The sequence below is a fragment of the Monodelphis domestica genome, chromosome 8 (genome assembly GCF_027887165.1).
Source record: "Monodelphis domestica isolate mMonDom1 chromosome 8, mMonDom1.pri, whole genome shotgun sequence".
NCBI lineage: Eukaryota > Metazoa > Chordata > Mammalia > Didelphimorphia > Didelphidae > Monodelphis > Monodelphis domestica.
The window spans coordinates 57,313,174-57,330,015 of record NC_077234.1 but is presented as its reverse complement, the minus strand read 5'-3'; the positions used below and the strand labels follow the sequence as shown (position 1 = coordinate 57,330,015).

The window sequence follows — 16,842 nt, the reverse complement described above, 5'->3', positions numbered from 1 at the left end:
ATGGGATAGTTTCAGAGAAATTGGAGAAGCCTTGTATGGAACTGACTCACAGAAAGGTAAACTAGAAATCTCTCTCTCTCTCTCTCTCTCTCTCTCTCTCTCTCTCTATATATATATATATATATATATATATATATATATGTATATGTATATGTATACACAATTTACAAAATAATTGAAGAGAAAAACAACTTTGAAAGAATTCTGATGCGTGCAATGACCAATCAAGACTCGAGAACTGATGATAAAGCATGTGACTCGCCTCCAGTGATAGATGTGATGAACCCAAGGTACAGAATGAAACATACATTTTTGGACCTGGAAAAATGTGTAGGTGTTGGACTTGTTTTTTGTTATATATATTTGTTAGAGAACTGTTTTTCTTTATTTCATTTGGAAGAGGAATTAGGAGAGAGATGGGGAGATAGCAATAGTTTTGCCAAAAAAGAAAAAAATAAGAAAGAGGGTCACTAAAAGCAGCTTTTAAAAATGCACAGAGGGAATAGAATAGAGGGAAGTTCAGAATAAAACACAGATGAGTAGAACAATTTTGAAAGTAATAAATTGACTTTAAAAAAGCAAGTTATACATACTAAAATTCACAATTCTACATATGACATTTACATTTTCTTTTCTACATCATATATGGAAATACTGATTTTGGGGGGCAGTATTCATTAATTTCAGAATTTTAAAAATACTGCTAAAAAGAAACCAGAAATACTTCAAGATATTCTCAAAATTACTAACTTTTAGATTACATTGCTATTATTTTAGAATGTTCTATTTTAAACCTCTCTCCCCTGTACTCATCCTCTTCTTGTAGAATCCTCTTTTTTCCAAGATTCAGTTCAAGTACCACCTCATATATTAAATGCTTCCTGATTCCCTCAACTAATATATTCCTACCTTTTAAACCACTTTGTTTTTAATTACTTTGTATTCATTTGCATTTATTCTCTATTCCCCACATATGTTTGTATTTTCATTTTCTTCCCCATTCAAATTATAACCTTGTTGTGAATAAGGATTTCTTCCATTTATGGTATTTTTATCTCCAGCACCTAACACAATGACTGGAACATAGTAAGTGCTTAAGAAATGTCAATTGTCTGATTTCTAAATGTCTTTTTTTTTTTTAACAAAAATTTATGGTAGCAAATTAACAATAATAACAGCTATCATGTATATAGTTCTTTAAGTATTCAAAGCATTTTACTTTATCCTCACAAGAACCCTGTGAGGAAAATGCTATTTTCTCCAATTTACAAATGAATAATATTTATTCAACCATAACTCATTTCCTTAGTATCTAAAAAAAAATTCAATGAAAATAAAAAAATCAGCTGGTATTTCTTACAGATTTCAAAATTCAATATAAATAATTTCTAAATATCTGAAAATTATACAAAATATGAAGAAAATTAAAAAAATATATTTTAAAATTAGATGACAATTAATCTTTCCCAAATAAGAGAATATAAAATGAAATGACTGAAAAAATATTCTTGCTCTTACCTCTAAGTTTTGACATTCTTGAGCTGAGTTTGTAGGAAGCCCAATCCATTTTATTTCTTTTTTTTCCTTTGAAATTATGTTCATTGCCATTAGCACATTGAGGGCATCATAAACTCTTCGCCTAATGTTCTTCTGATCATAAGCCTGCTAAAAAAGATTTCATTGAGCCAGGAAGTTTAAATGAAGGTAGAATTTGTATTTTTGGTGACAAAACAATATGACACTGGCAAAAGGGAAAGGAATCTGTGAAAATTTACAATGGAAAACAATAAAGCTTCACAGAACTGAGATAAAACCATGAAGCATTTTTATTTGTGAAAATTGAAAAGGCAAAAATAATGGGATAAAAGGGAGGATTGTCTAATATAGAGCAAACATTCAGAGCAACACTTTTTATGTACCTATTAACTGGGAACCACCTGAACAAACCGTGATACATCAATGCACTGAAATATTATTATGCTAAGAAAAAACATATATGAAGAATTTACAGAAGCATAGACGATTTGATTTCTATGAACTGATATAGAATGAAGCAAGCAGAACCAGGAAAAAATATTATATGTGAGATCTATAACCATGTAAATAGAACAGAACTGAAATTGATCACTAAGGTACCAAACAGCTCAGTTTGTCCCCAGAGATACCTCTGTCCTCTCTTTCGGAGGTGAGTGTAGAATATGATATATGTTGTCAGAGGTGCTGCATGTAGGGGTTGATTTAACTGAACTCACCCCCCCCCCTTTTCTACTGAATGTTTGTTACTAGAGGTTATTCAATGACTAGAAGGGGGAGAAATGCATTCAAAAGTAAAGGAGCTACAAAAACAAAAGATACTGAAATCTAGTTAATGAGCAATCCACTCTTTGGGCACTTGAAGAAGTTAGAATTTTAGTAAATATTAAATGAATAGATCTTGTCACAAGTTTGTCTTTCTAGGAGTATAGAAGAATAGAGTTTGAAAGTATTTTTGTCAAAGTGGCTAGTCACCAAACATTTTTTATTAAATGGGTTCCAAGCAACTGGCAAATTTGAGACTATGAAGTGTGCACACATATATACACATTTAGGTACACGTATATATTCACATTCATATGCCCCCCCACACACACATATATATATACATGTGTGTATCGCTACATGGCATGGGTGATGTGTACACACGTCTAATGTATTCTATCTAGTAACATGCATACGTTTTCATTTACTCCAAACCCACATAACAATTTTACTCAGCCTTGCAGATATAGGCTAATCAATACTTTTAAGTATAATATGTTTATAAAAAATGTATGTATTGGCAGTAGTACACAATTACTTAAAAAAACCAATCTATTCATTTAATATTAACTAAATATAACTTCCACAAGATTCAAATTCTTTTCATCACAGATGAACTGCTCAGCCTGTGAGTCAGAACCCAGCCCTGTGGCCAGGTATGGGTGGTTAATGGTACAAGACAGGTCTCCGTTCTTTGCATACTCAGGTCGCCCTTCTAACAGCAGTCCAAGCTAGTGATAGGATTAATCACAGTTCTCTCCATACCCATGTGACCAACATGAGCAGTGGCACGCCTTGGGAATGCTTATGAAATTTGTGCCAATTCACTCATCAAATTAATGTCAAAACTTTTTAAAAAAACCTTGGTTTTCAATTTATGCTGATAGCTTCTCAATTTATCACACATCTAAAGAGCAATTTTTCCTTTGTTCATCATTTGATATTACTATAAACTATCATTAGACTTTTTAAAAGATTACCTTTAATGATGCTATGCCTCAAACATAAATCCTAGTACTGTTATTCATATTACTATAAATGTATTTAACATTCTAAGAAAACAATTGATGATTAATTCAGAAACTGTTTAAAAATTCATTTAAAATATTCTTTAATAACGTGCATGCATATACTACATACACACCTCAATTGTATGGTTTAAAAAGATGTTTTTACATAAATTCTGTGGCTCTTAAAAAGATCTTAGAATAATTTTCAAAGTTCTATGGTTAGGGAGCAACTAATTAGTTCAGTGGATTGAGAGTCAGGCTCAGAAATGGGAGGTCCTGGGTTTAAATCTGACCTCAGACACAGCCTAGTTGGGTGACCCTGGACAAGTCATTTAACCCCCATTGCCTAGCCCTGACCACTCTTCTACCTTTGAACCAATACAAAGTACTGATTCTAAGATGGAAGGTAAAGGTTAAAAAGAAAATCTGAGGTTAAAGAGAGCAAGCTCTGGCAGTAGGTGAAGAAATATTTGAACTTGTGTTCAATTATTGTTAATTTGTGCTTGGGGTTTGCTCATGATTGCTAGACAAATATATACCCTAGTTCTTTAATTTTTTTTCATAGTTTCTAAAAAAAATTTCTAATCTAAAAACCAGGAATACTTCAAATTCTCATAGAGCAACTTATCCAGTTCTGCCAAAAGACATTTGTTGTTAACAGAATCTGTGATAAACAAAAAATAAGCCCTCTACATTAGTGTTTGAGAGTGGGGAAGAGAACAAAGTGCTACTCTGGAAAATGAATATTCAGCTGCTCAATACCAACATCTCACTGATGCGTGTGTGTGTGTGTGTGTGTGTGTGTGTGTGTGTGTGTGTGTAGATGGATGTATACATGGATGTGAGCACGCATGCATGTAGCTCTTCATAGTTGGAACCTTTCTTGTGGCATCAAGATCTCCATGTTCATAACTTTTTGGGTTTCCACTGCTTCCATTTTCCCTAAAGATATTCCTTTCTTGCCATCTGTCTCCCTGAAGAATGTTGGTAAACCTTTTACATCTCACAGTAGACACTATCCAAGGGTTAAGATTCAAAGGGCTCAGGAAGAAGAGGAAGACTCTAAAAATTAGTGGGTTATAACAGGAGACATATATCAATGTTTGTGATCAGGGATCCAGTGTTAACATTCATTACTTCCACACACAGAAACTGTTCATAAGTACCTTTTTGGCTTTCTAAATTTTTGAATGAAAAATTAAAGACACGTTGATTTCAAAATGAAAACTAAATTTTATAAATTATTTTAAAAATCTATATAGAATACTGAAATTAAGGAAAATAAAACTAGCTTTCTCAATTATTTCTGATCGCTCTAAATTTGATATAATTTAAAAGAGGTAATATTGTTTCTAAAGCAACCATATTCAATGTCAAGTTTGTGATTTACTTACTGAATCTGTTGCCAAATGATTATTTGAATTGGTAAACTCTGATACCAGCTCATCAGCCACTTCATTATACGAAGTTGTTCCTTTGCGTTGAACTTTTTCACATACTTTCATTGAAAAATGTCTTAAGCCTTTCCCATTTTTATCTCCTTTTTTGCTTCTTTTACTATAAAGAAAAAAATATTTTTTAAAGAAACCCATCATGCTGGGCAAAAAAATAAAGGATTTTCATTTTGGAGAAATCTATTCAGTTTTATTATAATATAATCTTATTGATATCACTCTGAAACCTATCATGGAATAACAGAAAAATTTCTCTTTTAAATCCAATTTATCTACTTCTAGAAATTTTTCTTTCAATTTAGTCAGTTTCAAAATATAAAGATTTTTTGTTTTGAATGTGGTAATTAAAAGTACCATTATTATTATTTAATTATATAATATACATATATATATAATTTAACTTTAAAAGAGATGACAAAAGTTCTCATGTTCTGTCTAGGGTTTCGTTTGGCTTAAGTTACTTGGCCTTTAAGATTTGATCAAGGATACTTTCATCTTCAAAAAACTTTGTGAAATCTAGTTGTGAAACAGCTCAACAACATTATTTCAATAATTTTACTAATTTTGGAATAAAATGAACAAATATAAGGAAAATACTAATTTTTAAAAGAACAAATGCAGTATACTGAAAAGTTAAAATTAAAAACAAAATTATGACATTAAAAATGAGAATTGGCCTATTTGTCTCCTGAATCTTACTCTCTTGGCAATTACATTTTTTTTCCTTGAGAAATGCAACAGGGCAGCAGCATTTCCCAATCCTGGTTTTTTTCTTTTCAAGATAATGAAATAGTAATAACTGTGACTTTACTGAGTATCATCAGTGATAGGTCTGCCCATCACTTGTCAGTCATTCAAAGACAACAAGTATTTCAATTAATCAACAAGTATTCATTTAATACCTGTTATATTTCCAAGAATATTTATTTCAATTAAATGATAGTTAACATTGTTCTTTAACTATGTTATTAACAATTTGTGCTTTAAAGTTGGCAAAAGCGTTTCACATTTTTTTCACTTGATTAAAGGCAGAAAGCAATAATTCCTTCAAATAAGAAAATATAGACACAGAAGATAGCACTGGTTGTTTTCTGGATTAGAACAGTTCTACAAAATGATAATAACTGAAGAAAACTATACATATCTGTATCAAAATCAGAAAAAGCACTGCCAAAACACAGCCAGACTTTTACCATAAATTGTAAAGTTATTACTCAAATGTGTTCTTTTTAAATAAATGGTCCAAAGAAGCAAAGACTGAATTTTAAAGAATCTAGCACGTGTCTGAAGATGTGAACATGGTACCAGAGTAAGAATACTATCAGCTCTGGCCAAAAACTGATTTTCTACAGAGCCATAATAGTGTCCAACCTGCAGTACACAAATTTGATGATATTTTCATATGTGGCTACTTGAGCCATTTAAACAACAACTATCAATAAACTAGGCTTAACGTGAAAAAGCTAAAAGATAGTCAAGCACAATGTTTTGTACATGGGAGGGTCTTAATGAATGTCTGTTGAATTGAATTTACCCAGCTTACAAATTCAGCTAATACTTATTAGGAGGACCGGGATGTAAATATTGCTGATCTTTTAACTCCATTATGTGAGCTCATCATTTAAACTCTTTCTGGCTATCTTTAGTTGTCTTATTTGACTCATCTAAAAAATTCAGATTATTCCTGCAGGAAAGCGAGCCAGAACGCGGGTTTCCTTCCACTTAATACTGAGTCTACCTTTCATAGAGCTGACATAGGTAAAACAGCAAGAGGCAGCTAATAGTATCGAATAAGGAAACCAAGGTTCCTATCTATATACTGCAGGTTATGACTCCTCCTTAAAAACATCAGCGTAGGTCAGAAACCACCGTCTCTTTGGGACCCTTATTTACCTTCTAAGATTCTAATTAGCCAGTTTTGTCAGTTAGCTCATAAAGAGGAAAATGCTACAGGAGGGTATGAAGGCCAAGAAAAGGGCTCCCTGTCTCCTCTACTGTCACAGGATGGGGAAGACTAGCTATGAGAACATTTTTACAGATTTAGACTATTCATTAATACATACATATACAGATACTGATGTATATTCATATCTGCAACCAATCAATCTGCATTTATTTACTATTTTTTTATTTACTATTAATGTGCCAAGCATGATATTAGATACTAGAAATAAAGACAATGAGTGAAATGATCCTTACTTATGCAAGATAAAAGGAAAATCATAGGTAAATTTATGATCTATGGGCTTATTTTTTTTAAAAGTATCCTTGCACAGTGGTTTATTATGTGAATAGTCAAATTCTTGACTATTCAAAGATAGACTAGATATGATTTATCTATTTTCCCACTATTACCATCTCTCTCAAAGAGGTTAACAAGAGAAATAATGTATTGAGTTTATTTTGTTACTAAATAATTCTTAAATATTTTTAGGGCTTTTCCCAACTGTACACTAAAATGAAATTCTTGAATTACTTGACCAAGTTTATCTATAAGTATGGATAATTAGGTATACTAGTCTCAAAATGCAACATTTTTAGTGTTCTGTCAGATAGCAGGGCTATTTTTAAACTGAAATGACTTGTGCTATTCAAAAATCTCCCATTTTATAGTCTTTAAAATTAATTAAACATCTTGATACACATATTACTACAATGAGATACAAACAGTGCAACAGCTGTCAAGTGGCAAACTATAGCACTTAGATATTACAATAATTCAGTTCTAGAGTTCTTTCTGGTCACTAGGTAAAAAAAAATGACATTAGGAAGCTGAATGTTACTTCAATTCCTTGGAAAATATTGTTCTGAAAGACAGATGCATCGTTAAGAAAGAAATTTTACTATGAAATGTTGACTTGCTGTCCCTTATCACAAAATATAATAGTAAAAATGTTGTGAGCTACCACAAAGGTCTTCATCTAGAGAGAACACTTCAGAATTATATAAAATCATATCTATAAAACTGGCTAAAGCGATGAAAAATAAACATAAAAGATAAAATCATTTTCATCTTTTTTTATACTTCAGAAGGAATGATTGTCACTCGTGTGGCTATTTACATTATAATGTATCCAATACTTTATTTGGATAAAGCACTGCCAACAATTCTAAATGTCATTATTTTTTTTAAATGCTTATAAAGCACTTATTAGTACTATGCTAAAGGAAAACTAAGGCCAGAGAGATTAAGACTTGCTAAAGAACAAACAAAATTAGTCTATCAAAGGATCCATTTGGGGATAAATGCATTGTGGTGCAATGAAAAGCACTTAGGACTGAAAGAGGAGACTTTGGTTACAAGGCATTTATACATCTGCTTCTTAATAAGAAACACTGAAATATAGCTTTCTCTTCAACTTGGTCCCAAATATGGTAAGATTGTTAAGAATTCCCAACTACTAAAGCTGTATTTAAATGCATAAGGCAGTCTGTCCATTCTAACTTGTCTTAGTATCAATTCAGCAACAGAACAAGCTAATGATTGCAAAGCCATAAAGAGGGTTATTCATTTTGAAATACTAGTCTTAACTGAAACTTTATGCCTTATAATATAGGAATTTTTAAGTGAACATAGATTTACTGTAGTAAATTGCAAAATTACATTTATTCACTATGTTTGTGCTGTATTTTACAACCAATATAAAATCATAATCTCATTTAGGCAACTTAAGAATAGCAATGACATTAAATAAAAGGCACTTTCTGCAGTCACTTTCTATACAATTTGCTATCTTGGTCCTATGTGTCAGCAGCTACAGTTCCTTTTGCTATGTTGAACTGACCAGAATTGAGGAGACCATCCACAAAAACCTCAAGGAGTTGATAGCTTACCACAATTCTAAATGTCTTGTTCTAAAAATACAGATTTCTGGAAAGCATAAAAGTTGTATTTTTTAATACCAAATTTAGAATTGGACAATACTTTAAGAACTTTTTATACTGAAGAAATGAACCATCAATTTCCCCTTAAATACCATGATGATTTAAAGACTGATCCAAAATTCAAAAGTAAAAATTAGAAGAAAATTTGGAATGAAAAAATTTTCCTGGGTAGAATTATGGTTCTTTACAATTTGAGAATAGGTGAATAAGTAATTTATGTGATTAAATTGTGAAAGTATCTCATATATATTACAAAAGATGATTCAAATGGTAACCCAGAGATGTAAAAATTCAATAAATGCAAGTCCAGAGCTATGTAGGTCTGTTCATTCAGTCAACATTTATTAAAGACTTACTCTTGCAGAGTCCTCTGTGACAGGATAGAAGCAGTATAAAACGTAGACAAGATAGAGTTGCTGTGCTCATGGAACTTACAGTACAGTAGAGAAGAAACGCACATAACCCTAATGTAGGGTATTAATGCATTAGAAAAGTGATGATCAGCAAGCTCAAGTAAGGAGGGAGGGGGGGAGGGAAAGGGGTTTCAAGGGATGTGTCTCAAGTCCAAGGAGCAGGGTGGGCAAAGACACTGAGAAGGGAACATGTGTCCAGTCTAGGCTTGGCTAAACTACATGGTATAGTCAGACACTGGCTGGTGCACACTGTGTAGAGCATGTAGATGAGATAAGGCTGGAATGGAAGGGGAGTAGAAAATTAAATTAACTTCTAAGCAATTTAAATTCCAGGCTGAAACAATAGGGCACGCTGAAATGGATGGAATACCTCAGTGCCCCTCAGTGAAATAAGGCCAATGGCCTTACCTACTGGGACTAGTGCACAACCAGGCCTACAACCTCCAAGTTGTAGGTATAAAAGTAAAGGATTTATTATAAACAAAACACAAGGTTAGGAAGGGAGGATTTAAGGAACGAGGTTTTCCCTAACACTATGAATTCTTACTTCCCTCTCCCTCTATATTCCCCACATGGGAAAATCTTCATTTTTCTTGATGCTTTCTAAGCCCTTCCTATCTCTGGCCAATTTCCCAAACCCTCTCTGACTCTACCTGACTCTATAAAATCCTCCCAGGTGGTTTTTCAAGAGGTAATAGTCTTTTAAGATGGAACAGGGATGAACCCTAAATGACTGAGTTCAACCTAGCTGGGCCAGGCCCTGAGCTTGGCTCAGGTCTCACACCACAACTGCCTCTTGACAACGAGGTCTTTATCAGGTTGGATATTATACAAAATCTTCTTTGATGAGAAAAGGTACTCGCAAGAAAGTCCAAAGGTTTCCCTTCAACCTCACTGTTAGATTTGGTATCGCCAGGATCAGCAGAGCTCAGCTACCTCCTCTCCTCTCGGCTCCAAGGAACAGGAAGCCCTTCAGTTGGTTGGTGTTCCCTTCAAATCCTCTCTCCAGACTCTAGAATCTTGGGTCATGAAGTTCCTAGCATGTGGCCAGACCGACCTCTGTAAAATCAATCTTTTCACTACTTAAACCCCTTTCTCTCTCTGTCACTTCTACACCAACAAGGCTTAAATTCTGGGCAAATCTAAAGACCTTTTCTACAAGCAGAAAATTGCTATAACAGACATTATTGTAATTAATTTTTTAAATATAATTTATAGTCACAAAACATTGAGGTGAAAGTGACTTTAGAGACAATCTAACCACTACATTAGACAAAATAGGAAATTAAGGCCCAAGCAGGTGATCACAACTAGTCACTGAAAACCCAGGTTTTGGGATCTATCCAATGTTACTTCCATTACACAATGGTACTTCTGCAAATATGTCACTTAGCCTCTATTTTATCTTCATTTCTCAGCTAACACATTAAAATTCCTTGTTGATACTATGAACCCTATTACACAAAAATTTCTGTACAAAAGATGCAATGATAAATTCAATTTAATTTTTAAATATTTTGTCTTGCATGTTCATTGTGCCTAGAAGGTGCTAGTGAGTACACAATGATTAAATAAGATATCATCTCTGCACTTAAAGTCCTTAGAATATAATTTAGTAGGGAATACAAAACATTCACAATTACAATATAAAATTTTTAGGAAAACCAAACAGAAGTTGTTATATGTAGTGTCTATGGATGATTTCCAACTTGGTTAAATAGAAAAGAAAGATGACTCATTGGTCAACAGATTATAAAAATGGTAATATGTGTAACATATTTATATAGCTCTAGCTAGATGACCCAAATCTCAATATTCTTTCATAATTCTTTAATAATAAATGAGACAGTGCAAAAAAGTAATATAGTCATTAGCTATTACTCAAAAAACATTTATCAAGTCCCTATTATGTGAGAGGCAGGCACTTATTACTTAATGGGGGAGGTACCACAAGCAAGCAATAGAGTAGAAAAATGGAAAAGAATCAAGAGAGGAGAGAAATAAATGTATAACCCAGTGCAACTGCTTGTCAGCTCTGGGAGAAGAGGGGAGGGAGAGAACACGAATTATGGAATCATGGAAAATACTTTATAAATAAATATATAAACAAACAGAACAGAGGAGAGAAAAGCACTAGAAGGAAGCATTCAGATGTATTTCTGTTTATAAAACTGCTTTTCTTTAAGGAACTACCTTTTGCTTAGCATTATGTTCCCATGAAAGAGGGTTTTTGAGTCAGAACACCTGAATTCCAATCCTGACTTGCCAGTTCCTGGCTTGTTTTGTGAGCTTGGGTAAATCCTTTAAGATTCTGGCCTGTTTCCTCCCATAAAGTTAAGGAAATGGCCTAAATGTGTTCAAAGGGCCCTTCTTGCTCTGGCTCCACATAAGCAGAAAATATCTGTTTTAACCCCACTGTTGAGATGAGTTGAGGTTTCAGAAAATTCCATGGCTTGTCCGAGGTCCCAGAAGGAGTAAGAAAGGTCGAGGGCTTTGTGTCTCTCACACCAGACCATGTGTCCACAGCTTGAGCACCCTTTCCCTGACACCCGCTTCTGAGGTCTGAAAGAAGCCGGCACACCCCCGGTCGGGGAACATCCGCATGTCCATGTGCATGGGAGCATGCAGAAGGAGGGCAGAGCTCTGTCCAAGGTCCCAGGCAACCCCGACAAGATGCCCCAACACACTTCCTTTACCTGGCCCTTCACAGGTCACTTCAAAAACAAGAAAGTGCACATATGACACATAAAAATGGGGAAAACCTCCACAAAACCAGGAAGACCCTAGACTGGACTGGCAATGTTCATGAAAAATGCTTTTCAGATTCTGTTAAACCTGACTGTGACCGTCATGAAATGGCCATTGTGCAATGAACCAGGAACAAAGGGCTGCACTTCGATGGAGGGGCTGGACACCTCTGATCTCTACTGACCAGGGTGAAGGATGCTCTGTGTGACCCCCACTGATCTCTATTACAATATGGGGCATGAGGAGATTGGAAAGAAGCTTCCAATGCTTTCAATTCAACAACCCTTGAAATTTTACTTGGAAAAATAAAATGGCAATAATGAGAAAAGCAATATGGTGTCGTAGAAGGCATGAGGAGTGGGCAAGCCAGGGCTCCGCCACTAGCTTGGCTGGAGACATTCATCTTCTCTGGGGCCTCCATTTTCTCTCAGCCAAATTAGGGTCATCCTACCTTTATGGCATCTGCCACAGAAATCTGAGGAGGTTCAAATGAGGTGACGGAGAGGAAAGCCATTTACACAAAGTAATGCCAGGTGGAAGGCACAGCTACCATCATGGTTATTGCTCCCACAGAGCTTTCGGGAGGTGAATGTGCGTGTTGTAAATGAACAGGATGCTCAATTATTTTTCTTTAACATATAGACAAGTCGGATATCACTCATTAATCATCTTACAACAACTAACTGTGGGATATGCGTGCCTCTGGGTGTGTACAGAGATGCACGTCTATCTGGTTGTGTCTTTAAACAGGGGGCCTCTGCTCCGCTCATGACTTGTCTGCCAGAGGAGTCTTGACCAATATAAAAATGTTTTTTTCACGTATAAATGTCCATGTACAATGTACAAAAGCTACAAAGAGAATCTGTTCTTCACTTTCATTGGCATGACTGAGAGTCCCTTGGACGTGATAGTACTGTCTATCCTTGGATTAGCAGGACCTTCATTGATCAAAGACTTTCACTGAAATAATGAATGTCGGTCAGGCTAATAGGCTGTAAGTATTCGATGCTGCTGCTCTAAACTGATTCAGATATGGAGGACTGGAAATGAAACCCTTGGCTGCTCTTTGACAGGAATCTCCTCTGAAGCAAGAGAAAACTGTTTTATTTACTTATTAAGCAGTCTCCCATACGAAGGTGCTTCTCATTCAAATGACTTAATTTCATTCCAAGAGCTGATTTACCTCCTGCTAATGGCTTCCTCCCTCCTTCTCCCGCATTAGCAATCATCTTGGCATTTTGCTACCTAGGAGGACCTTTTTCCAATCCTCACTCTCAAGCCTCCTGCAGTGTCTGACACCAGCTATCTATCGGCTTCTTCTCCTTGAAACTCTCTTTTCTCTATGTTTTTGGGGCAGACACTGGCCTGGTTCCTTTTGACAAGTCTGACCTTCCTTCACCAGGAGTCTCCCAAGGCTCCCCCTCTGGGTCACTCCATCCTTTCCCCTGGATTCAAGAGGCTGTCTATGTCTAGGCAGATGCGTCCCAGAGCTGTGCCCGGCCCCGAGACCTCTCCTGCTCTCTGCTTCCCCATTGCCTGTCACAGCCTGTCAGAAATCCTGAACTGCTAGGCTCCTAAGGGTCTCCGACACATGGGGGCTGAAAGGGAACTCCTTTCCCCTTTGCCTCCTGGCCAGGTAGGACACGGTGGCAGCCGCAGCCCTGGGTCTGCCTCTGGGACTCTGGGTCGCCTCTCCTGTAGGCCCCCCTTCCCTCCTCGGGTGCAGGCCAACACGGACTGATCTTCCTGAAGTGCTGCAGTGGCCAATCCCATCCTCCCATCCACAGACAGCGATAGCTCTGACGACAGCTAGCTCTGAGGGGAAATCCTAGTTGACTTTCAAAGCTCTCCTGACCTTTTCCTACCTTACCAGGCTTTCAGGCTGCCTGATAGCTCCGTGGATAGAGCATGGGACATGAGCCAAGGAGAACTGTGTTCAAATCTAGCCTCAGACACTGTGTAATCCTGGGGAAGTCACTTAACCTCTGCCCGACTCAGTTTTCTCCTGTGAATTGGGGATACTAACAGCACCTATCTTCAGGTGGCAGGGAAGATCCAATGAGACATTTGTGAAGCACTTTCAACTTTAAATATGATATACATTTTAGTCATTAGCTATTAGTCTTCTTCCTCCTACTCTGCCAGCCAATGACTTTGGTCTCCTTAGTGCTCCATCTCTGGACTTGGTGCATTTTCCTGGCTGTCCCCCAGCGCCCTCCTCTTCTTCATCTCCACCTTGTGGCTCCCCCTACCTCCAAGTCCTAGCTTGAATCACACTGTGGGTCAGAAGGTCCTCCTGCTCTTCATCCCAGGCAATTCTGGTCTGCAGGCTGTGAGCTCCTGGAGATCAAGGACTATGCGTGTCTGTAATCTTAGTACTTAATCAAGTATCTGGCACACAGTGGATGCTGACTAAATGATTGTTGACCTAAAATTAGAGGCACTTTCCTTCCAGTTACTATCTCTTTTTATAAGGACATTATCTTATAAAATCTAGTCTGAACTCCAAAAGACTATCCATGTCAGGGGGAAAACATTTATCCAACTACATTAACTTCTTTCTTAACTGACTATCCAAAACACAACTAAGAAATAGAACACACACACACACACACACACACACCCCCCATCACTGAACAGCAAAATCAATGTGTTTAAGTCTCTGCACCAATGTTCGACAATTTACTCAATAGGAATTCCTTTAGGCTTTCACTCATCAACAATGTACGATTTTAAACAAAATTTATAAAAACTTTCTAGCATCTCAGGCAACAGAAGTTTAGGTGACACAATGAGAAATGGGGGAAGAACCTTGAAGTCATAGCTGTTGGCAAAGAAGGAATCAAAAAAAGACACAAACTAATCCTAAAGAAAATCTAGGTATTCCAACAGCATAAAAGGACATATAGCATTAAAGAATCATATGATAAAGAATCATATGATGCCTTATATAGAGGAGGTGTTATATATTTATGGAATGCATGTGTATAATCCTGACACAAAGAGACTATGTTTCATAGACTTTTTTTTAAAAGAAGTAAGGAGTAAAATGAAGGCAGCTAGGAGTCAAGAACACCTGAGTTTAAATTTAGTCTCAGACACACTAGTTGTGTAACCCTAGGCAAGTCAACTTCTGTTTGCCTTAGTCCCCTACAGAGAAAAATGACAAACTAATTCATTATCTTTGCCAGAAAAACTCCATGGACAATATAGCCCATGGGGTCACAAAGAGTTGGACACAACTGAACAACAATAGGAAGTATAACGGATTTTGAAAAAGTTCCAATCAAAAATGGTTTATAAAATATGTAACATTTCAGTAAGTTCCAAATATCTAAAAAATATGCAAGTGGATTTGCCAAAAGATGTATTACCTCTATTTTGTATAACATTAAATCAACTTTCTTGTATTTAGAAGAATATTTTTACTATTGGTGGTTCTCTTTTTTGTAAATAAGACAATACTAGCTCCCATCTACATAGCGATCTGTGGTTTACAATGTGCTTTCTTCATAACAACCTTGGGATTAGGTGGAAAAATTACTCTTAATCTCATTTTAGAGATGAGGACAACTCATGGGGTGAATCAATGGCTTCCCCCCAAATGGGCGGCTAGCCTGGTGAAAACCAGGTTTTGAACTGAGCAGTGAACTACCACAAGTTCAAAGAGAAGGGCAGGTCAACAGTAGAAACAAGGAAAGCAGGGAAGAAAGACTAGCCTGTTCTCCCCCTTGCTTGCTTCTGAAATCTGGCCTGGGGTCCACCCTAGGCTCCCGCTCTCTACCATCTACCATGCCTTCACACCCTAAGTATCCCCCTACACTTTTACTCACCTTTCTGAAAAACCAGAGTCTATAAACTCTCTAGCACGTTTTCGGTCCCTAAGGGGAAAAAAGAGATAAGATTTTAAAAGAATAAAAAAATTATCTAATTCTTTTGGACCAAAATAAACATAACATGTTCAAATGTAACTGAACTAAGCTGAGCAGAAGATTTATTTTGTCCTTGTTTCGCGTCAGATTTCATTTAAATAGATAAGGTAAATAAACACTAGGACAAATGAATTATACTATATAAATCAAGGCTCAAAAATATTGAAAGGTAAAGTATTTGAATGATTGCATTTCAGCCAAAATTTTAGTATGTTATAGTATTATGGAGAAAAAAATTGTTATGTAAATACTATGTTATATGAATCAAGGTATCAGTGAAATATTAAGGTTACAGGTTGAAAAGGGTTGTGTAAATTGTTGGGAGAGAAAATACAATAGAGATTTGCAAAGAATAGTAATAGAAAACTTTCACTATTCTAAATCTTCTAACCCAGCCCATTATACAGCAGAATTGGGTCAATAGGAGAGAAACAAGTCTTATGCAAGAGATGATGAAGAGCCCTCTTCCAGGGCATAAACCGGGCTATTACTCTATCTGCCCTAGTATTCATCAAAGTTTGACACTTAACACTTCAGCAAAAAAATAAAAAATACCTAGTGAGTATTTAATCAGGGAATTCGAAAACAAAAGTTTTCTAGGACCCTAAAATTATTTATAATTGTGAAGTTTTCAGAAAACATGAAAATTAGCATTTAGTCATTTAATTCTTAAGAACTTAAAAAGTTAAACTTAAAAGTTAAAAACTTAAAATCTTAAAAAGTTCAGAATCCAAACTATCAAAAGCCTCCCCTAATGCATTGGAGGAACAGCTCCAGTTGTCAAATCTACTGACCATATAGCTCAAGTGGAAAACTCAGCATAAAGGAAACATTTTTGCCATTAAAAATATACATTGATGCCTTAAATGCTTGTCTCACAATTTGATCCAGCAATACCACTACTAGGTTTGTACCCCAAAGAGATAATAAATAAAAATGTTTGTACAAAATATTTATAACCACACTCTTTGTGATGACAAAAAATTGGAAAATGAGGGGCTCTCTCTCAATTGGGAAATGACTAAACAAACTGTGGCATCTTATGGTGATAGAATACTATTGTGCTAAAAGGAATGATAGATAAACTGCTTGATTTCCATAC

General features: G+C 35.7%; 1 protein-coding gene across 17 annotated transcripts in view; it reads right to left on the bottom strand.

Moving 5' to 3' along the window:
• TFDP2 (transcription factor Dp-2) overlaps positions 1-16,842 on the bottom strand; it is a 182,297-nt gene that overhangs the window by 30,889 nt on the left and 134,566 nt on the right. For 9 of the 17 annotated variants that reach the window (XM_056807240.1, XM_007502108.3, XM_056807241.1 and 6 more), the window contains 3 exons: positions 15,642-15,689; positions 4,703-4,865; positions 1,519-1,665 (listed from right to left, as the gene is read on the bottom strand). In XM_056807240.1, the coding sequence (XP_056663218.1) occupies positions 1,519-1,665; positions 4,703-4,865; positions 15,642-15,689 (358 nt within the window). Of the gene's footprint in view, positions 1-1,518; positions 1,666-4,702; positions 4,866-9,003; positions 9,112-9,713; positions 9,925-9,955; positions 9,975-15,641; positions 15,690-16,842 lie in introns of those variants that run through there. The other 8 variants (XM_056807242.1, XM_056807245.1, XM_056807243.1 and 5 more) reach the window with 5 other exon arrangements.